This window comes from Cygnus olor, chromosome 2 (genome assembly GCF_009769625.2).
Source record: "Cygnus olor isolate bCygOlo1 chromosome 2, bCygOlo1.pri.v2, whole genome shotgun sequence".
In the NCBI taxonomy this organism is placed as follows: Eukaryota; Metazoa; Chordata; class Aves; order Anseriformes; family Anatidae; genus Cygnus; species Cygnus olor.
In genome coordinates this window covers 19,592,785-19,620,507 of record NC_049170.1, presented here as the reverse complement: position 1 = coordinate 19,620,507, position 27,723 = coordinate 19,592,785, and the positions used below count along the sequence as shown (strand labels likewise).

The window sequence follows — 27,723 nt, the reverse complement described above, 5'->3', positions numbered from 1 at the left end:
TACTGCCAGTGCTGTCCCTACATCTGTGAGATGGCTGTAATTCAGAATCACTTGGGGCAGCAACAAGATTAGTGTGAGGTCATGGAAAGCCTACTATGCCTTGGTGACTGAGGGCAAGTGAAGGAAACTCATTATCCAGTTCATGCAGAGTTTAGCAATGCATGCAGTTTGTACTTCCCATAGGCAAAAAAAAAAAAAAAGAAAAGATACATTTCCATTCCGCTCACTCTTTGTGTATCAACATCTATATTTAAGGAGCAGATTCTCTGAGCACACAATAAATACTAATTCTACTGATTTATGGAGAACAGTTACAGGATTACATCCCAGCTCAATGTTTTGTCAATTAAACTGAGCAAAATGGTTTTACGGTATGTTCTAACTGGGCTTGTGAGTACGGTTTGTTTGTAAATAAATGTGTTTTGAATAACAATGGGAAACAAATAAGTGTTTTCCTTTGCCAGAAGTGTAATTACTTAACAGAAATAACATACTCATATTTGCACAGACATAGACTGGCGTAAATTATTATAGTTCCGTTGAGTTCAGCAGAACTTACGGTAACAAACTAGCTAGGGAATTGTCCACTTGTGTCTGTACAGTTTCCCTTAACCTCTGTTCTCCTAAGTGATGTTTAACGTCTTGCTCCTAAATTATGTTCATTGGTATCTGCTTGTAGGCCTTAGAAGTCTGGATTTTTGGCATTAAAGGATTATGTTGGTACTGGTAAACTGAGCAGGACCAGGGCATGCACTTGAACGCTGGAAGATGACGGTGCTCCCTAAATGCTAACATGATGGGGTTTTGGCCAATGCTAACCATCAAACTGCTCAGCAGTGCCTGGATATAGTTTAGGGGGTAGCGCAGGACAGAGACAGTTCTCAGTTGTATGGATGGGGCCGTTGTGCTTTGAGGGAAGAGAAATTTAGGTGTGTGTACCTGTTATGCAATGTTGCTTTCCTTCAGGGCCAAGGAATGGGCCTGGGTCCATTCTCCTTATACGCAGATACCTGTTGCAGGTAGTCCTCTACTGCCATACCTTAGTGCTTCAGGGTGAGATTTTTCAAAGGTGCTTGCAAGATGCAAAAAACCCACTCACCTGGCTCTTTGTTTCTATGAACTTCATTCAAAAGGGATGTGGGGTTTGCACTGTTTTAAGTTCTGGGTACCTTGACAATAGGAATCCAGCAGTTACCTGCCCAGCCTCCTTGTACAGAGCAGGAGGGAGAAAAGCAGCTTGGAATGAGATTAAAACCAAGCTGATGGATGGAGAAGGAGCCCTCTAGAGCTAGTATAGTGTTGATATACCAACCGTCAGGCCACAGAGCACACTCTGGGCATGTGGATGTGGCAGTAGGTTATTTGTGTCCCAGTGAATCTTGTGCTCATTGCTGCATGGTGACTTCAAGAGGGAGATGAACTTTCTCCTGGTGCAGTTCATAGAATCATTAAGGCTGGAAAAGACCTCCAAGATCATCTGGTCCAGCCATCCTCCTACCACCAATGTCACCCACTAAACTGTTTCCCTAAGCACTATGTCCAGCCTTTCCTTAAACACCCCCAGGGACGGTGATGCCACTACTTCCCTGGGCAACCCGTTCCAATGCCTGACTGCTCTTTCTGAGAAGAAATGTCTCCTCATTTCCAACCTGAACCTCTCCTGGCACAGCTTAAGGCCATTCCCTATAGTCCTATCACTAGTTACCGGTGAGAAGAGGCCAACCCCCAGCTCCCCACACCTTCCTTTCAGGCAGTTGTAGAGAGCAATAAGGTCACCTTTGAGCCTTCTCTTCCCCAGACTAAACAACCCCAGCTCCCTCAGCCGCTCCTCACAGGACTTGTGTCCCAGGCCCTTCAGCAGCTTCGTAGCCCTTCTCTGGACACACTCCAGGGCCTTGATGTCCTTCTTATACTGAGGGGACCAAAGCTGAACACAGCACTCGAGGTGTGGCCTCAGCAGAGCAGTGTACAGGGGAACAATCACCTCCCTGGTCCTGCTGGCTACACTATTCCTGATACAGGCCAGGATGCCGCTGGCTTTCTTGGCCACCTGGGCACACTGCTGGCTCGCATTCAGGCGAGCATTGACCAGTGCCCCTAGATCCTTTTCCTCTGCACAGCTTTCCAGCCACTCTGCCCGAAGCCTGTAGCACCGCATGGGGTTGTTGTGGCCAAAGTGCAGGACCCAGCACTTAGCCATGCTGAACCTCATCCCATTGGCCTCTGCCCATTGACCCATCATGTCCAGGTCTCTCTGCAGGGCCTTCTTACCCTCTGGCAGATCGACACTTCCCCCCAACTTGGTGTCATCTGCAGACTTACCGAGGGTACACTCAACTCCCTCATCCAAGTCATCAACAAAGATATTAAAGAGGATGGGCCCCAACACCGACCCCTGGGGAGCACTACTGGTGACCGGTCACCAGCTGGATTTCACTCCGTTCACCACCACTCTCTGGGCCCAGCCATCCAGCCAGTTTTTAACACAGCAAAGCGTGTACCTGTCCAAGCCATGGGCTGCCAGCTTCTCCAGGAGAATACTGTGGGAGACCATGTCAAAAGCCTTGCTGAAGTCTAGGTAGACTACGTCAACAGGCTTTCCCTCATCCACCAGGCGGGTCACCCAGTCATAGAAGCAGATGAGGTTGGTCAGGCAGGACTTGCCTTTCATGAATCCATGCTGACTGGGCCTGATCCCCTGGTGGTCCTGCATACATTGCGTGATTGCACTCAAGATGAGCTGTTCCATCACCTTTCATGGCACTGAGGCCAGGCTGACAGGCCTGTAGTTCCCCGGGTCCTCCTTATGATGCTTCTTATAGATGGGTGGCACATTAGCAAGTCTCCAGTCATCAGGGATCTCTCCAGATGACCATGACAGCTGATAGATGAGGGAAAGTAGCCCAGCAATCACATCCACCAACTCCCTCAGCACTCTCGGGTGGATCCCATCTTGCTCCATGGACTTGTGACAGTCCAGGTGGAGCAGCAGGTCTCCACCTGAACTGTGGGGGGTTTCTTCTGCTCCCCATCCCAGACTTCCAGGTCGGGAGGATGAGTACCCCGAGGATAAGTGGTCTGACTAGTAAAGACAGATGTAAAGAAGGCATTAAGAACCTCAGCCTTTTCCTTATCCTCAGTAGTCAGTTGTTTCTGGCAGGAGTGATTTAACTGGGCTCTGAATTTTGAAACTGAAAGGAGGGGAAGAAATGTAACCTTCAACTTCCACATCCCGATGATAGCTATGAAACTGTGGAAGGAGACTGTGAAATATGACTTCTGGGGGAATATGCAGTTTACATGGAACCCCATGATGTGTGCAGCATCATACATTATAAAGATGCTCAAAACATGTCCCTGCTCCAGCACTGAGGCAGATGGGTAGAAGGACTGAGACAATTGCTTGGATTTTGCTTGAACTCATTACAGAGTCACCAAGCTGCTTAGTCCTGTTGAAAGTGAGTCAGTTCTGGACACGTGCAGTAGAACTGCAGCTTGCTGGTCAAAACTGAGAGTCATCCAGGGCTAGGTGTCTGCTAGGCTGACTTTTTGGGATCTTAGCTATGGATTGAGGCAGTATTTAGGCATTTGGGGATTTGGGTCCTAAACCTTTTTGCTGGATCTTATTCTCTGTGTCTGTTTCCCATTTGTGAATGTAAACAATGTTTTTTCATAGCGATGTTATGAGGGTACAATATACATTACAAATTGTGAAGCCTTGTGAATGTTGCAGATGGGTAGAATTATTTTAGAAGCTTGCCCTACATAACCTATATAAGCTGGCTAAATATGTTAAGAGCTATTGTTTTTGCAGCTCTTATCACTCACTACTCACTTAAATAAACAGACTTATCTAGGCTATTATCTTTTCTCCATATCCTCTTAGCCCTCTCATTTTTTCTGTTTGTTTATACACTTACTGCAAATTTTAGATCATAAGCTGACTCAAAGAAGGACTGTATGTTCATTGTTTGTATGATGTCTGGTGGTCCTGATTTGGATCTGTGTGAGATACTGCTGCTATTAAAAAAGTCTAATTTATGCACATAAATTATGCACATACTCTGTTATGCTATAAACTACTTAATTTTATTAAAAGCATTTCTTTTTTTTTCTTATTTGTATAGCGTTTTTACAAGAAAGCAGCTGCATTTGTGCTAAGAGCAGTTGGTAAACATTCTCCACATCTAGCTCAGGCAGTAGTTCAGTGTGGAGCACTGGAAACACTTGCAATTTGCCTGGAAGATTTTGACCCTGGAGTCAAAGAAGCTGCAGCTTGGGCACTCGGGTATATTGCCCGACACAATTCAGGTAACAGGTTACATGTGTGTTATCTTTCATCTCATGTGAGAGTTGTAATAAATGGTATTATTGTGATGTTCGTAAATTGGAACAAGATGCTTCTTCTTTACTGTTATAAAATTTTAAATTTGGAATAAAGACCTGCTCTAACATTACAAATCTGTCAGTGCTACCTTACGTGGGAAGCTGGCATGTCTGACATTCACAATGCCCCGGTACGTGAGAGGTGCTCTAAGAAGAGATGGATTGGATTTGTGACCAGAAAGTAGCGTTCTGCTTTATTCTCCTTTGTGAAGAAATTTCAAAACTTATACATATTATATAACTGTTACTATGGAACAAAGATTATTTTGCTCACCATTAATTCTTATTTTATATACATAGCAGAAGGGAGAAGCCTAGGCAGAACCAAGTTTCATTCATCGGACTGCACTGCCTGCAGGATAAATGTGCTAAATTCATTGCAGTGACTATATATATTATCATTAGCCAGTAGACCACACTCTTCTTTGAGAGTCAGGAATAGATCCTAGGAATCTGATATTGAGCAGTTCACTGCTGTCTTGCAAGCAGTTATATAACTCACTGGCAGTGTCATGTTCCTATTTAAAAGCTGATCCACGTGGTCAATAATTCTTTTACCAGCTATTTATATAGTTCAAGTAAAAGTTTTGAACTATGAATCAAAGAACTGAGAGAAGAAACTGCTGCATGGAAAGGATGGAAGAAACGGCTTGTGTTCATATTGCTTAAAGTTAAAATAATTCTAGGATCACAACATTAACTTATGTGTTGTTTTGGTTCTAAAATGTACGTACACTGAATTTGGAAGTTATTCTTTCCTTTCTTTCTTTTAAAATTTTTTTCTTTTTTAATCGGTGTGGAGTGCTGGACTGCAGAAGGTATGGGAGATTTCCTCTTCCCATTTAGAGAGATGGTTAACTTTCTGGGACAGACTCCAAAGTTATCAGCATCTCAGGAATGGGCTGCTTTTTATCAGGGAACAAATTCATTCTTGGTGCACCTCTATGTGCTAAGGAGCTTTTATCTTTTGGTTATTGGGCCTGAATCCCTGAAAATAAGTGTTGCTTTCATCTGAAACATATCTTCTTAAGTGTCATTTGGAAGTGTTCCTTTGTATAAATGTATGTAGTCGGAGTGTGTGTCTGTGTTACTCTTAACGTAAACATTTCTGTAGTTTTGTTATGTCAGTAAATCAATATTGACTCACCTCAATTGCCCTTTGTGCTATTCATTGCATGAATGCTGGCTGATCTTCAGGGTGATCCCGTTCACTCTGTGATGGCATTGTCTGCAAAGATGGAGATGGTGTAGAGGTATTGAATAGAAAAAACTTCTTATACATTTTTTTATTCCATAGTTATGAATTATTTATTCACTGACAATGAATTAATGTATGTCCCATGTCAATTTATGCCAGCAATAAGAACAGCATTTTCAGAAATTAGGTTGAAATTGCAAGTGCTACCAACCTCAAGCATAAGGACAAGGACAGATTGTTTGATGTAATCAGTTAAAAAAAAATCCCTGCAGCCAACTGGGGGATTTACCTTCCTCTATAACAAAATTGCAAGAAGTCTGTAAAATAATGATTACTGAAAGTAGAGGAGTTATTGACTTGTCAGTGCTAGGTGAAAGGTTGAACTAGATGATCTTAGAGGTCTTTTTCAACCTTAAATGATTCTATGATTCTAAGATCATTCTGTGCATGGTATGGCTCTTATATGGCTACAAGCATTCCTTTGCAAAAGAATATTGTTGGAGATGGGATACAACAATAGATGGACCTGGTCTTACCAACATCTGGTGTTTACTGTTGAGAAACTCTGGATTAGACTCACACGCTTATGTTGATAAAGTTTGGCAGTTATGATTTTCTGTCATTAACTGTGGACACATATTACGGCTTAAACTCTACAAATAGAGCAGACTGATAAATGGTTTTCCCCACCCACAAGTAGTTTTTCAGTTTCATAAATTGTTTCTATTCCTGTGGGGATAACATTAAGGCGAGACTTTTTTTTTTTTTTTTTTTAACCTCCTTAAAAGACCGTGGAGGAGGGAGGCTTATTTGCCCCTCAGAAAGAATAGTTCCATGGTTAGGGCATATGTCTGGGATGTGGGAGTTGGATTAAAGTCCTGACCTGTCTTAGGCAGGATGTGAACCTCTGTCTCCCTGAGTGCAAGCAAATGCTCCCAGCATTAGGTGATAACTGCTTTGCTGTGGGAGGGATTCTCAGTTTTTTATCATAAATTCTGTCCATGACCTGGTAAAGCTGCTCTCTAGGAACTGCAGTGTATGTTCCTGTGAAAAGATTTTGAGAAATCAGGACTCTTTTCTTCTATGGTGATTTTTTTCCTGGTTGGCAAGTTCCTTTCTATCTTACTATCTATCACTATCTATCACTTAAAATACAGTTCTTCTGTAAACAGATGTCTCCAGAAGGCGTGTTAGATTTTAGGTCAAGACAGATATCTCATGAGATTCCAAGACACTAGAAATCCTGCTGGATGAGTTTCCAAAACTTAGCAACGGCTCTTGCAGTTCTGCTTTTTCTTGAAGATCCCCTTGAGCTGAATTTCAGATGCTGATTTTACTCCAAGGTGTACGGATCAGTGTGCTCTATTTTTGCTGTGCTCTAATCTTGCCAGTTGGTATTTCTACTGTATACTTGTGTTTGGAAAGAAGAGAAGTGTTTCAAATACCATCAAAATACTATCAAGTCCATGAAAAGCATGTTGTAAATTTTTACTTATACCATATGCAGTTAGATTGAAAATGCAAGATTCTTCTGTTTGAGAGAAATGCGTATCACTTAACTTTCTATTTGCTTTGCCAACATAAAAGCATAAGACACATAATTTATTAATGTTCTCTTACCTGCTTCAGCATTTGGTAAACTGATAGGAAAACAAAACCAAACAACGCTATTTATGCTCAAGCATATTGCTGAGAGAGGAGTTAAATGCATTTTATGAAGTGCTGTGGTGCCCACAGGATCGTAGGGTAGTTCGCTTGGAAGGGGCCTTTGGGAAGGCTCTAGTCAAGCTTGCTGCTTAAAGCAGAGTCAGCTACTAAGTTGCTCACATCTTCAGTGATGTGCCTTTGGTAGTAATTTTGTTTTATTCCAGGATCTAGGTTTGCCCTGTAATTTGTGACCACCATCCATCTGATTTGAATTTTTTCCCACCATTTTCAGTGGAATCGTCACTGCTGTGGTTGTAATGGTCTGCATAAATCAGTGACCCTGAAGTGCAGCCTTTTGGCTGCTTGTGGACTTACTCTTCCTGTGTGGCCATCACACAATCACATGGTCTTCAGAAAAATGCAGTATTAGTGGTTGTTTTAGTCAAAACCCGTTATTTCCCGTGGCTACACCTGCCACCACAACACGGTCTGTTTGAGAACACTGCTCTACATTGAAACTTGCCTTTGTTTCCAAGCAAAGAAGGTTTTGCTGCTGTCTTCCACTATGTGGATATGGCATTTGTACCTGGCTGGTTTGCCTGCCCTGGGGACTACCTTGCATATTCACTTCCTCATATTCATTTCTCTGCCTCATCTTTTTTTAATCCATACTATTATTGCTAACCTGTTAATGTGAGTATGGATTTTTTTTTTTTCCCCAGATCAATCCCGTAAGACTTTCCATTGATTTCAGAGGGTATGTAGTCAGGAGCTTATTGACTCCTCTTTATTCACTTTCAGCTCTTCCTGATCACATAAGCTCATGACTAGGCCTCAACTTACTTTGAATTAATTTCTTAGTCCCTGCTGACCACTTTTGTATTAACACAAATCAGTACAACCCTAGTACCACTTTTAGGTGAAATGGTGACTTCTTAAATTCCAATGTCTTTCTTTATAAGTCTTCCTTACAACCTCCATGTCAGCCTGTCTTTCTGTCTGCCGTATCTTCCTCTGCTAAAATTCTCCTCATAGTTCTGGACAGAAGCAACTTATCTATGGTGGGTTTCCAGACCAAATTCTCTTGTCTCTGAGTGTATGTGGAATCACACTTCCTACTTTCCCTCATGTAGGGAGATGTCCAACTTTATCACCATGTAGTTAGATGGGTCTTTTGGTCCATGTTCTAAACTGCAGTTTCAAGCTCTGGGTTTGAGTCCACTTTCTGTGGGTTCAGATGATGTTCATTTTTTTTTTTTTTCTGATGTCTTTTCCCTTCTTATCAACTCTTGGTCTTGTCTGTACTCTGGTAGTGGTGTCCTGGAACGTTGTTAAGAAAAGTCTTTTTGTATTTTTGGTGATTCTGTTCCATCTCATTTAATTTCTTTGGCTGAATACTTGTTTTTAAAAATGTCTGTATTTCTCCTTTAACTCTTTCTCAGCATTCTTTTCTTTTCACATCTCTCTGTGTTCTGGAATTAGATAGCAAAATTTTGTAAATAATAACAGATACATAGTCTGAATTAAAGTTGTTCTACCAAGTGGGAAGGTTAATTAAGATTTGTTTTGAGCGAAATAATTGCAATTATTATACAATCATTACTACTTAGAATCATAGTGTTGGGCAGAGACTGTGGGGGAGAAGTGATGGGAAGATGCATAATTTCTTTTGTCCCTGCCTCGGCTTTCCTGGATTTCTGACAGTCTGTTTACTACTTGACTGTCTTCTGACACATGGTGCAGCTCTACATGTGGTAAGTTATTAGCCATGAACCTTATAAACACCAGTGGAAGAACAACCGTTTAATTAACCATGACCAACAGTAACCATCAGTATTTAAATGATATCAGGCTTCTAACAGCAAGAGCTGATCTAAATTGAATCAGATTTAGTTTGCTCTTTTAAAAGAACTTTTATTTCTACTTTTACATGCCTGGGCATTGCTTTGACCTTAAAGTATTGCTCTTTTCCTCCCTACTTGAACTTCATAATTTCAGCTCATAAGGCATCAAAGAAACACCTTCTTCTAGTACTATCCTGTACCTCTTGACATTATTTTCATGATATTAGTATCTTCTCAGCAGAGTGTAGACAAATGAGATGGTTGCTCTGAAGTTGCTTCTGAGACATTGGGTCAGTAACTGAGGCATAGTCAGATTAATCAAGACCTTTGGTCGGTAGTTCATGATGAATTTCTCTTGGTCAGTGTTCAGAAGAAATCAAAGAAAGAAGAATTTGAAGAATTTATTTTTTTATTTTTAATGAGAAGCTTTTTTATACCACTTATATCATTTAGCTTGTTTTCTGATTTGTTTTTGTACGTGCTTCAGGTACATTTCATTTCAATTCTGTAAAATTGCAGATTGACCATTTGGCAAGATTTTGTTCAAATCGTGTGATGTGTATTTGGAGGGTACATACTGTACACTTTCAGCCAAATAGTCATTTAAATGGTTAATTTTTGTATTAGTTTATTTAAAAATCACTGCATTACATCTATTTTTCGAAGTAATATTTTTATACTTTGCTTAAAATTCTTTATCATGTAAAATAGCATACAGTGTAAATATTTGAATGATTACATGTATTGGAGTGTGTGACTATAATTCACTAATTGAAAACAAATCTGGTCAGAAAAATTATTTGGATGCTAACAGCCTAATGATAATGTGACTTACAGATTTCATGAAAAACTGTATTAGTCTATGTATATTTAATGAAGTATGCTATATTTTTCTTAGTATGAAAATCTCTTTATGGATGGCCTATAAATCAAAAGCTAAGTTAGAGTCTTGAAATACAACAGCTATATGTTGCCATGGTACTGTAAGTCAAGATAAATGTTAAAGATAATAATGGATATGCATAATAAGGTGTAGCAAAACTCAACTAAGACCTAATAGATTATTGAATTCCCCATGATTTTTACTACTTTTCCAACACTATTTTAAACCAGCACAGCTTTGTTATACTATAAATTTTGCTTGTGGTATCCAATAATTCTTATTTTAGGACTGTGATTAATGCTGCATATATGGACAGAGCTAATGAATTTCTAATAGTGTAATTTTTGCTCATGTCAGCTAATCATATGCCTAGCTTTTTTTTTGTCTTTTTATTTAAGGTGCAGTTAGTTAAGGATATTGTACTAATCTCAGACACACAATATCCCACTGATGATATTTCTAATTTATCTAATTGTGTGTGATAAAATTTTCATGTCATTGAAGTATAAATTCTGTATTTTCCTGTGTATGGTAGCAAAGCCTAATTTTGATAGGTGAGTTCAGTTTTTCCGGTCTTTTGTGTAAGATAAATCTTCTGTGTATGTTTTTTGTATTTCTGGTTTTGGCATTTGATCTATGCTAATATCTGCTTATCATTTAAAGAGGGTAAAATGCTCTCTAATTAGGTGGTTGGTAAAATTTTGGTACTTTGGCTTTCTGTGTTGTTGTTAGCCATGCATAAAATGCTTTTCTATTGATCAGTGTAGAATAGCCAGGGTTTAAACAGCTGACATCTGCTTACTTTAAAAAAAAAAAAAGAGGAAAAAAAAAGAAAAAGAAAACAGAATAACAAACCATTTCAGCCTAATCTACCTCAAATGTGTGCATGTAAATGGGGGTCCATCTATTGACCTGCATTCTTTTCAGTTTTGGATTGGTCCACATGGTTTATGAAACCAGGAGGGCTGATTTGAAATGCAGATGTCGAGACAGTGAGCTACACCCTCCCCTTTTTCCTTTGCTGTATCTGTCAGGGTGAAAAATGGCTTGCACAAGGGTCAGTCACCCATACTCACTTAATTACTTTCCTTGGACCTACAGAACTGTCACAAGCTGTGGTGGATGCAGGAGCTGTTCCTCTTTTAGTGCTCTGTATCCAGGAGCCAGAAATTGCTTTGAAAAGGATTGCTGCTTCAACTCTCAGTGATATTTCAAAGCATTCTCCAGAGTTAGCACAGACAGTAGTGGATGCAGGAGCTATCGCTCACTTAGCTCAGATGATCCTGAACCCTGATGCTAAACTGAAGGTACATTTAAAAATTATTTTTTTAATCTCCATTTCACCAGTCATTACTTGATATTGAATCAATGACACTGATGTGCATATTTATTTAGAAAGCTCTCGTTTTGGGTGTTAAAATGTAACTACATAGTGACGGAGTTCTGAACTTGTTCACTGATCTAGCTACTGGATAAAAAAGCTGCTGCTCAGTGAGGATCAGCTAAACAAATCTTTAAAGTGAATGGTATTTTTTTGGGGAGAGGGGAAATTATATAGCATCATATAAAGAATGCAATCTGATGTATGACACCCTGTCCTCTTTAGTTTAACATTGTCTGACAGTTACTTTTAATGCACAGTTCAGTTACAGAAAAGGTTTTGCATGCTTAAGATTATACCATAAAACAGTTAATATTGAATGCATTATTGTATTTTAGAATGTGCTATCCAATGTGAATAGCTCTTGTTGAAGACTTCATCACAAGTTTAACTGAAAAAAGATTTCCTTAATATATCTTTCCTGTTTTACTCTAACAGAAACAACATTAAAAACAGTACTTCAAACATAGATAAAAATTATTTGAGGTCTGACAGAGCAAACTTATACAAATAAAAATACTTTCTGTAGATGTCACTGATTTTTAAATTATAGTTTTAAATGGTGTATATATTTTTTCTTTTTTATTGCATAGCAGTTTGAATGACATGAAACAAAGAAGAAACTTTTATTCAGGAACCAGCAAATGTTCTCTGCCATTATATTCGTGCATGAATTGATTCAGTGAATTGTAAAATAGCTGTAATTGTTTTCTCTATCTTGCTTTGTTTTCCTTGATGCAATAGATTTTTGTGTGCAGGAGGAGTGTGTGTTGCAGGCTGTTTGTATACTATTGATTTTATAACAATTTTTATTTACTAGCGTCAGGTGCTGTCAGCGCTAAGCCAAATAGCAAAGCATTCAGTGGATCTTGCAGAGTTGGTGGTTGAAGCAGAAATTTTCCCAGTTGTGCTCACATGCCTGAAGGACTCAGATGAATATGTCAAGAAAAATGGTGCAACTTTAATTAGAGAGATAGCAAAGCATACGCCTGAGGTAAAACCTTGAAAATGCAAATGCAAGGTCATATCATTAGATTTTACACTTTAAATAAAATACAGGATTATTCTGTCATTTGCTTTTTGAAAGAGAGGGCAAATGGCTGTTTGGCATATTCATTGGAAAAATATGGAAATGCTTGCTGATATTATGAGATGTGTATTGAATATGAATTGGCTTAAGAAAATTGGGAATCACATAAAGTATACCTGACTATTTCATTCCATTAGATATCAGCACAAAGAGGCAGTTTTAGGCTGACAGTACTGTCAGCGTTAGATATTAAAAATATCATGAGTAAAGCCTCAGAGAAGTCATGATAGCAGCTTACGAATGACAAGAACATGCTGTAACAATAATAGATGGTGTGTGTCCTTCTAAAAAATCTTTTGGGGTTGCTGGTATCACATTTTAATTATTTTTTCCAATAACAATGAGGTTCAAAAATTCCCTTATTTATTATTAAACTGATAATGATTGCTTATACTAGCTTGTGTTTGTGATCTGAGTGTCACCATTTACGTTCTTTTTGCCAATAATAGATACAGGAGGATGGGGAGGTTTAGCAAAGCAAATGCAGAATGAATAGGAAAAACAAACAATTATATTAATTTGTCAGATCATAGAATCAGTTAAAAGGCTCCAAAATATGACTGTGGAATGAAATATAAGGAATGTATTTGTGGAGTGTGCTAGTGCTGAACACAGCCGTCATGATACTAACTTAACAATTGAGAATTGTTTTATCATGACTATTGTGCTGCTGTTTCTTCAGCCTGCTTGTGTTGTGGCTGTTGTTTATTAAAGGTTGCAGTCTTGTTTTCCTACATTTCCTACTTTCTCTCTGCACCTCATGACTGATGAAACTTTGCTTTCTCAGAGAATTGAAGAAATTATCTTTATCAAAGGCAGGCACTGGAGTTGGGAGTTAGAGGCCAAACGCACAGGACTCCAGGCTAAGGCAGAAGAGCTGCTAGCACAGGATCCTTCATGCGAGGCCACTTGGCCGTTCTAGCCGCACTGTAAAGGAGCCGTAGGAGGTATCTTAGTGACTCCCAGTGGAAAGTCGCAACTGACGTTTAACTTTAGAAAGCTCTCTGTATCGCTGAGCAACTCTCTTGAAGCAAAACACATTGCAGCAGAGATAGACTGACAAACGTTATTTCTAGAGTTGTCAGCTGTGTCTGTCATGCAAACATTGTGGCTTTTGGATCTCTGCTTTCTATCTGTATACGCTGTAAAATTCATGTGAAGGCCAGGATATGGGGGTCTTGAAGTGGGGCCTGGGGATCACAGCACCAGGGAGTGCATCTGTGCAGCAGCTCTGTGCATCTAAGTGCACGTGGCTGTGCCCAGACACAGGGCTTGGTCATTGCTGGCTTCAGTTGGCAGTCATGTGAACAGTTTTTCCTAAGTAATAACTTTAAATTCCATGTAGTCGTTTCATGAATAAACAATCCCCTTTTAAAGGCTCAGAGGTAACGGTGGATTTCGTGTTAATAGAAATCAATTGCATTGGAAATTCACGTAACCTCCAATTTTTGTTCATTTAAATGCAACTCCTGAGAAGGTATTTCTTTTGCTTTGGAATCTTTGGAAAAAAATGTGATATACCCAACAATGTAGAAGGAAATAACCATAATATGAAATTATGTTAATTTCTATGCATTGTTGATACCATATATACTCTACTGCTGTCCCTCAAGTGATGTGAGAAGTGATAACACTTGGAAAGAAATACATGTTTCATAGCTTAATATCCACAGCAAGCATCACAGACTGTGCACATGATTTTCATTTATAAGCAAGGCTATGTAATTTGGCATTCAGGGGCAAACTCCATCGCCCATTAAGGGTGCTCCCTGGACACATCCTTCATAGTACCATAACATGGCAGAATGGTGTAGTCCAAGTTGGTTTTGTGCAGCCGTGACAGTTGTCTTTGGCTTTGTGCCCAAGTTGGGGAATCCACAAGGGCTCTTATGCTGCAGAGGTTATCTATAAAGTGCAAGTGAGAGGAGGAGTGGGATTTCCCCTCTGTTCTTGCACAGAAATTTGTTGGCTTGGAGTAGGTGTGTCTTAAGGTCATTCGTGTATTAGTTTGTCACTTAGATGAACCTATGGTGTATAATAATGGAGCTGAGAATATGTCATCCCTTGCTATACAGCATCAAGAATTCAGAATCCTGATTTCCTTACAGTAAAGTCAATCAAAATCAGGGTAGCAAAACAGTTCAATTCTTGAGAACTTCATGCTTCACTCAGTGCTCGACAGTCAGCATGATATGTCAGTCTTATTCCAGCTTTATTTTGTAAGTCAGGAGCAATACATGTAAAGACTTTTATAATGTGGTGCTTTATGCCTGTTGATACTTCACAGTATCTAATCTGTTCCGTTTATCTTTGCAGCTTTCACAGTTTATAGTAAATGCAGGTGGAGTTGCTGCTGTGATTGATTGTATTGGCAGCTGCAGAGGGACTGTCAGACTGCCTGGCATCATGATGCTTGGTTATGTAGCAGCTCATTCCGAGAACCTGTCAATGGCAGTGATTGTCTCCAAGGTTAGCTATCATTTTGCCTTCTTTCTATAATTCTTCAGTGGTATTCTGAGTAAGAGATACAAATTAACATAGGCAGAGCACGTGTTTTGTGACAATTATATACTTGCTGTTGATTAACGTACTGTCTTGTAATATTGCGGCTTGCAATGTCTGAAATAGTGGTAACCTGATCAAAGTTGGTCCTTATGAAGTTGAACCTTTTATGAAATGTCTTGGATTAGTCTGTGAACATATAGTTATTCCACTACAGGATTTTTCTGTGTTGCAATTGAACGAGTACAAAAAAAATAAGTCAGTGAATTTCTATGGTCTGTTTCCTCTTAAAATGAATATTTGTGGCTACATCAAAACCCTTTTTGAAACAAGAATGTTTTATGGCACATTCTTTATTGCACTAGCATGACTGTGCTAGTACTGCTAGAGTAGTCTTGCAACAGAAATCTGCGGACTTGCAGACACCTCAGTTTCTGAAATGTAGATTGGTTTGATTCAGCTGTGCAAGTGGTATTTCAAATGAGATAAGCTATTCATTTTCAGATTTAAATAAATTTTGCTGGGCAATGAGATAGAAGGGAGATGCAGAAGGGTCATTTGCAATATCTGCAATAGCTGAAATTAGTGTCTGAGGTAATATTCTGATGTGAATAATGCTAACTAATGACATTAGGAAGAAGGGATTAATTTCACTGAGTATTGTTGGCCCATTTTCACACCAGCAGGTTGAGGAAGGTGATTCTCCCCCTCTGCTCTACTCTTGTGAGATCCCACCTTGAGTTCTGTGTTCAGCTCTGGAGATCCCAGCATGAGGAAGGCATGGACCTGTTAGAGCAGGTCCAGAGGAGGGCCATGAGGACGATCAGAGGGCTGGAGCACCTCTCCTACGAAGACAGGCTGAGAGAGCTGGGGCTGTTCAGCCCGGAGAAGAAAAGGCTCCGATATAGCAGCCTTCCAGTACTTAAAGGGGACCTATGGAAAAGATGGGGAAGTAGTGATAGGATGAGCATTTTAAACTAAAAGAGGTGAGATTTAGATTAGACATTAGGAAGAAATTCTTTACTCAGAGGATGGTGAAGCACTGGAACAGGTTGCCCCCAGAAGCTGTGGATGCCCCATCCCTGGAGGTGCTCAAGGCCAGGCTGGATGGGACTTTGGGCAACCTGGTCAGGTGGGAGGTGTCCCTGCCCATGGCAGGGGGGTTGGAGTTAGATGATCTTTAAGGTCCCTTCCAACCCAAATCATTCTATGATTCTGTGATTTAAAATTTACTGTATGAATGGAAACAGCTAAACAATAAAAACTGAGGAACAGAAATGTCTTCTAGTAGGAATGCAAGTTAGAAAATGGAAATTGCTACAACATAACGGCAATAAGTGCACAGAGAAGGTAGGTGTGATCAAAAAATTCTCTTTTGCATTTGAAAACTGAAGAGACAAATGGTTCTGGCTTGTCGTCTCTGGAGGCCCATCTTCTGTGTATGTGCCCATGTCTCACCCTCGTCAGTTGTACCTAGAGCAAATATGCTTCTGCTGTTAAGTGCTCGAAGTTAAGCGTGACAAATGCAGGTTTAAGTTCACAAGGAAGCACCTAAGTGATAAATTTTTGAAGGGTAGTAATGATTTGATTGCTACCATAACTGAATGGGAATGCAGTGAGAGGTTTTGTAGGAATCTTCACAAACTCATGAAATATTTTAATGAATGATCCCCAAAAGAAACCTGAATAAACCCAAAGCCCATTAAAAAATAAAAATTGCTTCGGGAAAACTGAGTTTTATCAAGTGGTGCATAGTGCTGAGGGCAGGGCTTGGTAAACTGGGACCATTTGAAAATAACACATCTAAGATGTCATGACATAAAGTTATAGTTCCATACTGCTCTACTGTCTCCTGGAAAGGATGAATTTTTAAAAGTGATGTGTGTTACAGGACAAACACTTCATTGTGGTCTTCTGCAGTGCTGTGTCAAAAAAAAAAAAGGCACTTCAGTCCTTTGCAGTAATAAAGAGTGGAAGATAAAACATTGCAGATTAACATTTTTTTCCACTAGTCCTAGTGCACATAGTCCCGTTGTCTGTATTTGAGAAGGATCTTGGAAAAAAAAATGGAGGGAGTACAGGAAAGAATAAAAATGATCTAGGGAATGGGAAAAAAGATCTAGTTAGGGATTAGTAGCCTTGCCTCACCTAAAATAGTGTGAAATGATACCTTTTGAACTATCCTGGACATAAAATACTGGCTACTGAGTAGCTCCATAATCCTGTGGAGAAAGGATAAAGACTGTGACCCTGAACCAGAAGAACTTCAGTAACAGCTGGATGTGAGTGAGGTATTCTCCATCACTTGATGTCTTCATGTCAAGAGTTGAAGCCTTTCTGGAAGTTATCAGATGCATCAAACATGAACTACTGAACTCAAGAAGAGGTTTATGAGGTGAAATGTAGTGCTGTGACTAAAAGAAAGTTAAATGACTGAATGATTGAGCCGTTCTGCTCTTAAACTGCTGTCATAGATTCATAAGCACTACAACTTTTTTATTTTCAGTCTGACAAAATGAAACCTTTACTGTTAGTACAGCCTGAATTATGTGATGTATTCCTTTTATCCCTTAAAGTTTGTGTGTTAGCTCCAACTGACTTAGAATATTGAATCTGTTTCCTTTTGTTTAACTAGATTTGTAAAGATTTCTTCAAAATTCTTGCTAGTCATGATGATGGCAAAATATGACAACACTAGCAAGTGTTCTCTTATAGCTTATTTTAGAAGAACAGTGTAAACAGAAACATTTTCTAACAATCTACCAGTTTAGTTGTCCTTTCTTGGTGTAGATTTGTAAAGGTTGTGCTTTTGGTTAATGCTACAGGGGATACCACCACTGTGTACCTGCTTGGTAGAAGAACAAGAAGATCATATTAAGGCAGCAGCTGCTTGGGCCTTGGGACAGGTTGGAAGACATACTCCTGAGCATGCACGTGCTGTGGCAGTAGCAAACGTGCTACCCACACTGCTTTCTATGTATATGGACACACACAGTTCAGAAGATCTTCAAGTGAAAGCAAGTATATTCACAGTATCTGCAGTATGTCATATTTATTGTAACCAACAAGTATAAGTGCTTAAAAACTGTTAAATGGTGAATGCTTTTATTGATATTCAATGAGTTGTGGATTTCCTGTGTGGAGGGTGTCTGAAGGGTGTCTGAGGGTGTCTGAAAGCTATGTGGCATTTTTTAGGACTGGTTGGTCTTAATGGGTCTGCATATGGTGCCTGCCAAATCATTTGGTACAGCCAGAGCAGTATAGTCCCTCATTTTGTTCCTACTTTAGGTTAGAGCTGTGTACATCCATAAATGCTGTAATGTAGGACCTTTCCTCCATGGCAGCTAATAGGGCTGGACTTAGGTAAAATGTAGTTTTGAGCGACACTAAATGAACTCACTGAATAGTATTATATGACAGGATATGGTCTCCCAGGTTGTACTGTGCCTCGTTACAGTCCACCAAAGTATAATGAATTCCAGATCTATAAAATAAGAAGACAATTTTGCATTGTAATTTTCAGTGCTCACAAAAATATCAAGGCCAAATTAGCTGTACGTACAGTGAGGTCATTACTGCAATGAGGTCATTACTGCTTCTCGTAGCCAGCATTGAGTCTCTTTTCAGAAACCAGGCACTGACATACAACTGTTCCACTGTCTCTCTTTCCCTTTCTGCCTGGATGGTAGTGCACCTTGCTATCCCACACCAGCGGATTCTCCTAATAAGTCACTTCTAAAATACAGTCTTTTAAGCTGTGTTTTGATTTAGCTTTGTTATTATATTACAGTACTTCAATTTACTTAAAGGGTCTACGCCTGGTTCTGTTGTAGCCAAAGTAAAATTGCCATTACTTTGACTGTAGATAGCATAATAAGAATATGATGCACTGTAGGTTTGAGGTTTAATAAATCTAAGTAGAAAATTGATCAGAGTTCTGTAAGAGTATTTTCTGAATAAAAAGTATGATGTCCATCGGGTCACTCTTTAATAAAGAATCAATTTGCTTTTTTGGTCAGACTTCAGGGATATGTATCATGAATTCTTGTTGTTTTCATTGATGTCTTACTATAGTAATTTTATTTTGCATTTCAATAGACTAAAAGAGCATTAAAGAACATACTTCAGAAATGCACATATCTTCCAGCACTTGAACCATTGCTGCATGATGCCCCTCCCAATATTATGAAACACATTGTTGGGCAGTTTAGCAAGGTAAGAAAAGGCTCTGCTTGATGACTAATGCATTGTTTTCCATTTAGCAAGAAAGCTATCGTTCCAAAGATGGGGCATCTGTAAAAGTCTTAGTTTTCTCAGGATCCTGAAGCATCCCTCGCAGAAGCAGTTTGAAGTGTCGTGCTTTGTTGTCTGATAAAACTGGATACTGTTTTGTCTGGAATCTGCTATAATTCATCCTAAGACAGTGAGAAAACAATTACTTATAAGCAAGGTGGTTCTTTTCTTCTTTGCCTCTTGAGATTAAGTGAAATACTAACTCATGTGCAAATACTTTCACTGAGCCAATGCATCACATAAATCCCAGTTATATCTGTTTTAGACAAAGTGCAAGCTGTCTGTACAGGACAGGAGTTGCTTAAGTTGGATGTTTTACAGTAACCTAGAGTGCAAAGACTTCATCGTTTCTGTCCTTACTAATTTTCAGTCTCAGTTAAGAAAGCTTAAAAAATTCTACATCTTTTCTTATTTCTGTCAAATTTTTAACTGTTTATTGTTCATTACATTATTGATTTGAGCACAGCATGTAAAGAGCAATACTGTTTAATCAAAATATTTCAAATTATTTAAGTAATTCCTAACTAAACAGGAGACTTCTAGTTATGCTTACTAGCAATTGGGAATCCTGCTTAACTATAGACTTTTCTTCTGTGCAGTTTAATCTACTTGGAGTATAATGCAGTATATGCAGTGCGATCTATTTGCAGGGGTACCAGATTCTCTTGGTGAGGTGTGCTTTCTGGAAATGGCCGAGTAAAACTCTTGATTGGTAATCAATTCTTCTTATCACAGATCTGGAAGTACTGCTGTTTGTAGTGCAGATTGGAGATTTGCTCAGAATGCAGTGCCTTTGGCTTTTGTGTGCTAACTAGAACTATTAAAGAGTTGAGTGTGTAGTAATTGGTTACCCAGTGTATATACATTTGAGTGTTGTTTGCTGTTGAAGTGACTTTATACCCTTTATATCAGCTGATATTTTGTTTAATTTTTCTTCTTCTACATTGTATTAAAATTTACTTGTCCGGCATTTGTTATTCTGAAGTATACATTTAAAATGAAGTTCTTTGCACTAAAAGGTGTATTTTTTTCAGTCCTGTAGTGTAACTTATTTTTAAACCTGAGGTGTATTAGTTTTGTTGGCTTATTTATAGCTCAGTAAAAGCCTTATTTCTGAGCTGCGCTTCAGGGTGGGATGCTACGTGTTTTCACTGCTGGACTGTCTCATTTTAGCATTGCCCTTTCCAGGGTCTTAACAATTCTGTGCTGTCTCAGTTTGGACTCGGGGTGGGGAGAGGCTGTCTCAGAGGTGTTGTCTGTCTTTAGAGTCGCTTCCAAGAAACTTTTCTGCTGTCTATCCAGCCTGGGAGTCACAGTGTGGAGGAAGAAGGCAGGGAAAGGGCCATATCCTGTCTCCTTGCTAGTTCCTCCTTGGCAGTTCTTGTGGGAGGTATGTGGAAACAGCTGTCTGTTTAGTTCCCAGAATGAAATGACCACAGTTGTTCCCGACACTTCTCTGGAACATAGTAGAGAGAAGTCTCTATGCTCTCCTTGTTTTTCCTTACCTGTCTGTTGATTTTGTGCAGCCCAGAGGGACCAGGGAAATGAAGGCTGTTTGCCCATATGCGTGACAGAAATTTCATCCTTCTTTTCCTCCATCCTTTTAGGTAATCCCTTCCTCCTTCAAGGCTCTTGTTTTACACTGACACGCAGTCAAATTTATGGCTCGATTTGTCCAACCAGGGTGAAGGCTTACAAAATGCTTTTGCCCCCATAGTCCTATAGTATGTAGCTCTCAGGGTTGGCTTTAAACCCATCTGTTTTTGTTGTAGATGCAGCTGACATCTTGCATTATCTTTTTTTTTTTTTTTTTTTTTTTTTTTTTTTTTAATATTATTGCAGCCCTGTGGGCCTATGGACTACATGCTGTCATTCTCCATTGCCTGGCCCAGCCCCCACCTCTCTCCCTTTCGTCCTCTGGAAAAAACTGCATATTGGCATCACTCAGGGAGTGCAGAATGTATTGTCTGATCATTTCTGCTTCTCATCCCCTTTGGCTGCAGAAACTTAACATTTTTGCTTTGTGTGTGTATGTGTGTAAAAGGCTTCCATGGCTACACAGTGTGTTGTAGGATTTTAATATCCAGGAATTTAATAGTAGCATGTAATGCTTCAAGGCTGCATTGTTCACTTGCAACAATTCTCAGTATTGTTTTCACGCAATAATCTATACTAGATCATTATGATGATATAAAATTCTGCTCTACAATTAAACTGTGGGAATTGACATAAAAGACCTGAATAACTTGGTTTAAGTGGAACAGATGCTGTTGTTATTCCATGTTAGTATTCTGTTTTTATTATCTGTTTAATCTCCACAATCATATTGTCTCTGTAGGGATAATTCAAGAAATATTACTTATGGAGCAATAAATGTTCAAATCAGAATTTTTATATATGTTATGTATTAAAGTACATGTTAAATTACATTATAACAATAAAGGGCTGATTTATTATTTTTGCTGTATACCTGTGTGTTAAAATACAGTAGTCATTACAGATATACCCCTGATGTGTTCCACTTTAGCTGTCCTCTGAATTAAAAACAGATAAGCAATATTTGAGCCCAGTAGCACAGAGATTCCTTTAGAATAATATATACTTTTTATGTACTTTTCTGTGTGTAGGTGTTACCACATGACAGTAAAGCACGTCGTCTCTTTGTAACAACTGGTGGGCTTAAAAAGGTTCAAGAAATAAAAGCAGAACCCGGGTCACTTCTTCAGGAGTATATCAACACTATTAACAATTGCTTTCCAGAGGAAATAGTAAGGTAGGGAAAGGGAAAATGAAATCTAAAAAAATCCGTACTTTTAGATGCTCTTCATAGTAGCAATACAAAGCGAGGATTTAAAATACTGAACTTCTACATGAATTTTGTTTTTAATCAGTGTAACATTTGGTTAAATGCTCCAGTGGTAACCACAAATTTTAGATATATACTTTTGAACACTTTCTATTTTCTGATTGTTTTGGGGAATAAATTTCTTCGTTTGTAAATAAAGCCCAAATAATCAGGCTGTTGCAGGAAACTGAGATGAAAAGGTAGTCCTACACTACCTACGTGAACCCTGAGGCTTCAGCACAGCCACTCATAGTTATGAATGTCTATAGCAAGCTTAGTTTATCTTGGTAACTTATCTGGATTTCTCAGGTATTGGTGAATCTTTGGTTACGTCCTTGACTTCCTTAAGCGCCTGTCTGAACTAGTGTATTCAGAGGCTCCTTTGAAACTTCCTCTGATAAACAGAGGGTGCAGTTGCTCTGCCCACAGCTGCCCTTCCTCCCCCAGCCTCATCATGAGGCTTAAGTGTTATATAAAAGGACCATGCACCAGCTGTCTGCACCAAGTTGAACTTTGCCCTTAATGAATACAGAAACACTATTAAATAGCTTACAGTCAAAATGTCACCATCCTAAATTGTAATAAGGAGGTAAATGCCCTCCTAGATTCTAGATATCCATTTACCAGTCCTTCACTCCATCAACACATCAAAAGGATGTTGTACTCATGCACTCCCTCTACAGGCTCTGAAAATCTGCATCATCAATTTTAATTACAGCAACAGAGTTCTTTAGCTAATAGCAGCTACAGACAGTCATGCAAAATGAAGCCCAGTGTGTCTCCACAAGGAAAAGCCACTGGCTGTCAAATGGGCAAAAGCAAAATCATAAAGAAACTTTATTCTGCAGCTACAAATACCAATATTTTGAAGGGAAAGAAGACTTTTGTTTACACTTCTCTGGATATATTTAATGTTTTCGTGTTCCATCTATTTTATTTTTCTGTAAATGAAACAAGCCTACTTATGTAGGCTGAGATGTAACAAAGAAGGGCCCCTTCGAGCATCTCCTGCTTGCCTCTTTGTGCTACTACGTGGTGGTGTTTCTGCTGTCCAAGGCACAGCTGCTATACTAGACTCCAGGTCTGGGCTTGTTTCGGAGACTGTTATTCCAGGCCGTTTGCAGACTGAATATGATAACAGTGTATTGAAAAGTTAGCTTTACTATTGGAGAACGAATGAGTTTTTAAAAGACTTTAAAAAGTTGTATTATGCAGAAATAATTCAGAAAATGAAAATCTTTAAGGTAAATGGATCCTTCTTTAATGTGAAAAGATCAGGGATTTTTACTTGAATACATTTTAGGCATGCACTACACAGAAGTGTGTTCCTCTCTCCTTATAGTTAAAACTTCCAGGGTTCAGAGATGATATCTTAACATGCCTGCAAAACCAAGAATGTACTGTGATGTATGTTTTTAGAATAGCATGATAATTTCAGATACTCTTAACCTGGAAAACAAGGACTAAATGCAGCTTTGATGATGCTTGCATATTGGAAGCATGCAGTTGGTCCATTGTGGAAAACCAACTGAATGACAGCAGGACAATAATGGCACCATAGAGTTCTACTCTAGTGAAAACCTATTGGATAATCTCCATCACTGAGCTGACACTAGAGACGGAAGGTCACTGTGATCATTTTTTTGTTGTTCCAGAATCAATGTCTCTTGCAGTGATGTAGCCTTCACATTAGCTTTGGGGTGTGTGTTTATGTTTCACAAACAGCAGTAGGCTATTTTTCTCTGGCAGCCAATTATTCAATGTAAACTCATGCCTTTTTATTAAAGAACCTAATTTCAATAGAAGTTAATATCTGCGTTTCCCAGTAAAGATGATGCTTATGGCTGCTGAACCTCTCTTAAAAATTTGCCACTGCCCCAAAAGAAGCCAACATTTTTTTTGAAAACCTAACTTCCAATTATAAATGGTAATGTAAGTTGAAAAGCAGACTTACTGCACTCTAGGAGAGTAACTGTAGAGTTTGTTGACCAATGTTTAATGCTAGGATTTTTTCCTGATCGATAGGAATATGAATAGTTTCATTACTTAGCACAGAACATGCTTTGTAGTCTAATGCACAAACAATATGTTTCTCTTTCAGGTATTATTCCCCTGGATATTCTGAGATACTTCTGGAACGGGTGGAAAATTACCAGCCAGTTTTATAAACTTCAATTTTTTATTAGAGCTGTATTTCACATTTATGCTTTTATGACTGTAATACAAATACAGCTGTTGAAACTCTTGTTAGATTCTGAAATCTCCTTCTACTGTTTGAACCACTGAAAAAGCTCAGCACTTCCAGCAAGCTGTATTTTGTTTCTTATAAAATTATTGCTAAGTTTTTGTTCCTATTTGTTTTTTTTTTCTCTAACTTTACTACCACATACTGCAGCATATATCAATGGAATTTCATGCAGGGGTGATGATTTATCACAAAGCTTTTTTAGAGTCAGTCATTTCCTCTTCCTTCCACAAGAAAGGTTTGTTATTATCTCATTCAAATTTTATCCTTCTCAGTACTTTATCGATTTTTTTCCCCCTTTTGCCTTTGCATATTGTTTAGAGCTTCCCAAGCTTGAGAGCAGGAGGAAAAAGTTGTCCCTTGTGTCTTTTCTAATTATGGAATCCATTCTGCACTGAGATATTTCCTACCATTACCTTTCAGAAAGTGAAGTGATATGATTTTGCATCCCCAAACATGCTACTAGCTGCTAAATAAAGAGGTAATCAAATCTGATGACGATAAAAGGGCTCTATTCTGCATGCTACAATAGTGTGGTGGTCCTGCCATGCTAGATAGTACACCTCCTGCAGAAGTCCTCCTAATTAAGGCAGGATTACGTGGAGGGGTGGAACAATGCATTGTTTGGTGTATGCATCGTTGTTCCTCTTGGAAGGGGCAGAGTGAACTCGGAGCTTCTATGGGTACAAAGGGAGAGAAGGACCCTGTGAGGTTCTGCCCCATTTGGATCAGCAGTGCTTGGGCAACTCAGGAAGAGAGGAGAAATGCTTGGCTGCGGGAATACTGTTAGCAAAGCTTTGAGCTCATTCAGAGGAAACCTGACGGTACTTGAGTCCCACTGATTTGGTGCACTAAGATGGCTCAGTACTTATTCTTCAAGTGATGAAACTGCTGCAGAATTGAGTAGAAACACACTTGGAACTTAAACTTACAGATCACATAGACGTGGAGGTTATTGGAGGTATGAACCGTTAGATGTAGAACATCCAGGAAATATTTGTGCCCTCTTATGGAGAGTGAAAAGACTGTTATATTTTTCTTACTCTTCTGGTGTACTGTAGCAGCAGGGAGCATCATACAACCCTTTAGTATTCATCAAGTAATAGGTAATTGTCACTTACTGTTTTTTGTTCTTCTAACCATTTTTCTCTTCTTAGTATGCAGCAGTTTCTATTTTTTTTTCTCTTTTCCCAAAGAGCAATATGCAGCGTTTCTGGAATGGGATGTTGAAATGCTGGCAGCTGCAAGGGAATACAATACTTGAAAACCCCTGCAGGAGAAACTTGTCTACTTTCTTAAACATATTAACTGAATGAGTTTATAAAACAGGGATAGTCTCTTCTATTACTTGTAAAAAAGGGAGCAGAGACTTACTGCAGTTGGAAATGATTTAGAGTGGGTTTTCCCTGCCAAATTCCAAATGACTATTTCTTCTTGTCAGCATATTCTTCAACAGTTCACAAAAACATTGATGGGCTATCTTGTGCTAAGGTTTAATTCTACAGAGGGCTATGCCGCTGGTCTGAGGTACTCGGTGCTCTCAGACTTGTCTGAGAAGCAGGGGATGCCCAGTAGCTGGCTGTATGGCACACAGCTGAGATGGAAAATGTTGGTCTCATGAATGCTGATGTATAAAACCACACCATCTGGGTTCTTGCCTTAGCCTACACCAGAATGAGAAGTCTTAGAATTGACTAACCATGTGCCTTTTCCTTTTTGGTTTTTATATTTTGTCATTATTGATGTTACAACACTTGTGGAAAAACATTAGGTCTATTAAGAAAATCGTTGTAATACTCAATAGATTTTGCGTTATTTGCAAAATGCATTATGGATATTTAAAAATCAAATGTTGTACAATCTCTGAGAGAAAATGTACTGCAAGGGCTTCCAGAGAGTATTGAAGGATCTGAAGCCCTTATTTTCCCTAATAGAACAGAAATCCTGTAGAGGGCTGAATGCAGTTGCAGGCCACATGGGAGGCAGGGTAGGCATTTAGCTGTGTGCCCGTAGCTGCGTCTTGTGTTTGGGAGCACACCCACAACTCACAGTACTAATGTATGTGTTCTGTGTGGAGAGAGCAAAGAGGCTTCAGTCTCCTGACAAAGGTGCTACACTGTAGTGATTCCACAGGGTTAAATTTCAATGCCTAAACCATTTGTCCACATTTTTTTTCTGCAGCCTTTTACTGATTGCTGACAAAGGAAATGATTGCACAAGGCAAACCTTCAAAGTGATTTGATTTTGCAGGGTGCAATCTCAATCAGATCTAGCATAAGTACATCTTCACACCAGTTGCGCAGTCCTGTCCTAGGCTGGTGGAGCTGTTTGGCCTCTTGTTGCGGGTCTCCCTCCTGGATGATGCCACATCACATCAGGCTGTGGCAGTGCAAAGTCCTCTCCCACATACTTGGAGAAGCCCTCAGCTCTCCTATGCTGGCAGGCTGCTTCCCTGCATTGTACATACACCCTGTGGCTGGAAGCTTCCCTGGTGGTGCACATCTGCACAAGGCAGATCTAGGCCTTTGCAACAGAGTTATCACTAATTTGTATTTTAAGCTTACTTTACTAGGGCAAGAGTTGCTTTTTTATTTTTTTTTTCCCTGTATTATTTCACAGGCTCCAGTGTATGGTGTTTCTATTCTGCCCTCTTGTTTGACTTAACTCGTCATCTAAAACTATATTAATGTTTGTAATTGCTACTCTGGCAAGCTTCAAGTGTGTACCATTTGTCTCAATTTCATAGAATAAAATGTAGATTTGCATTTTAATTAATTGTGTAAATGCTGTTTTCATGCTAGTTCGTGACTGTGATGCTAGAGAAGATGAAGAGTAGGCTCATTTTGCAGCTGAGCCCGACACCACCTCTGAATGTTTGTCTCGGCATACCACTCAACAGTGCCTGAATTTCTCCTTCTGAGCTTAGAGACATACAATGATTTCAAGTAAGAATCCTTCTCACAGAGGTGGCTTATTAAGACACACAAAGAAAATTAAGCCAGTGCTTTGGCAGAAGTGAATGTAAGCAGAGACAGCCCTTAAATCATTTTGCCAGTTGCTTTGACTGCAGTATGGGGACTTTTGAACCCAAGTCTTTAAAGGCTTTCTCTGGGGGCCCAAGCTATGATTTTTGTCTACATTACTACATCTATTATTATATCTACAGATGTAAACTACAGCCTTGAAAGAACATGTGGATGTGTAAAACTTCACCATATTTCATTCGGTGGATGGATTAACCGGCCTACAAAAGCTTCATTCTTTATATGAATGACTGGAAACCAAGAGGATCTGAAAGGGGGAAATTCAAGGAGTTCAACTCTTGTGCATATAATATGTTCTGCATTTCCAGAGGGGTTTACCAAGGCACTGCTTTGTCTCATCTGAAGTGATCAATCTGCTGGAGATC

The 27,723-nt window shown here is 39.2% G+C and overlaps 1 protein-coding gene across 2 annotated transcripts in view; it reads left to right on the top strand.

Annotated features, from left to right (window-relative positions):
- SPAG6 (sperm associated antigen 6) overlaps positions 1 to 27,085 on the top strand; it is a 39,274-nt gene extending 12,189 nt beyond the window's left edge. The window contains exons 4-12 of one of the 2 annotated variants that reach the window (XM_040547678.1): positions 4,128 to 4,311; positions 11,060 to 11,265; positions 12,160 to 12,333; positions 14,746 to 14,898; positions 17,757 to 17,948; positions 19,030 to 19,146; positions 20,491 to 20,614; positions 20,751 to 20,831; positions 21,852 to 21,994. In XM_040547678.1, coding sequence (XP_040403612.1) covers positions 4,128 to 4,311; positions 11,060 to 11,265; positions 12,160 to 12,333; positions 14,746 to 14,898; positions 17,757 to 17,948; positions 19,030 to 19,146; positions 20,491 to 20,614; positions 20,751 to 20,831; positions 21,852 to 21,865 — 1,245 coding nt within the window. In that variant the 3' untranslated portion in view covers positions 21,866 to 21,994. Of the gene's footprint in view, positions 1 to 4,127; positions 4,312 to 11,059; positions 11,266 to 12,159; positions 12,334 to 14,745; positions 14,899 to 17,756; positions 17,949 to 19,029; positions 19,147 to 20,490; positions 20,615 to 20,750; positions 20,832 to 21,851; positions 21,998 to 24,170 lie in introns of those variants that run through there. The other variant, XM_040547679.1, reaches the window with a different exon arrangement.
- The last annotated feature ends 638 nt before the right edge of the window (positions 27,086 to 27,723 follow it).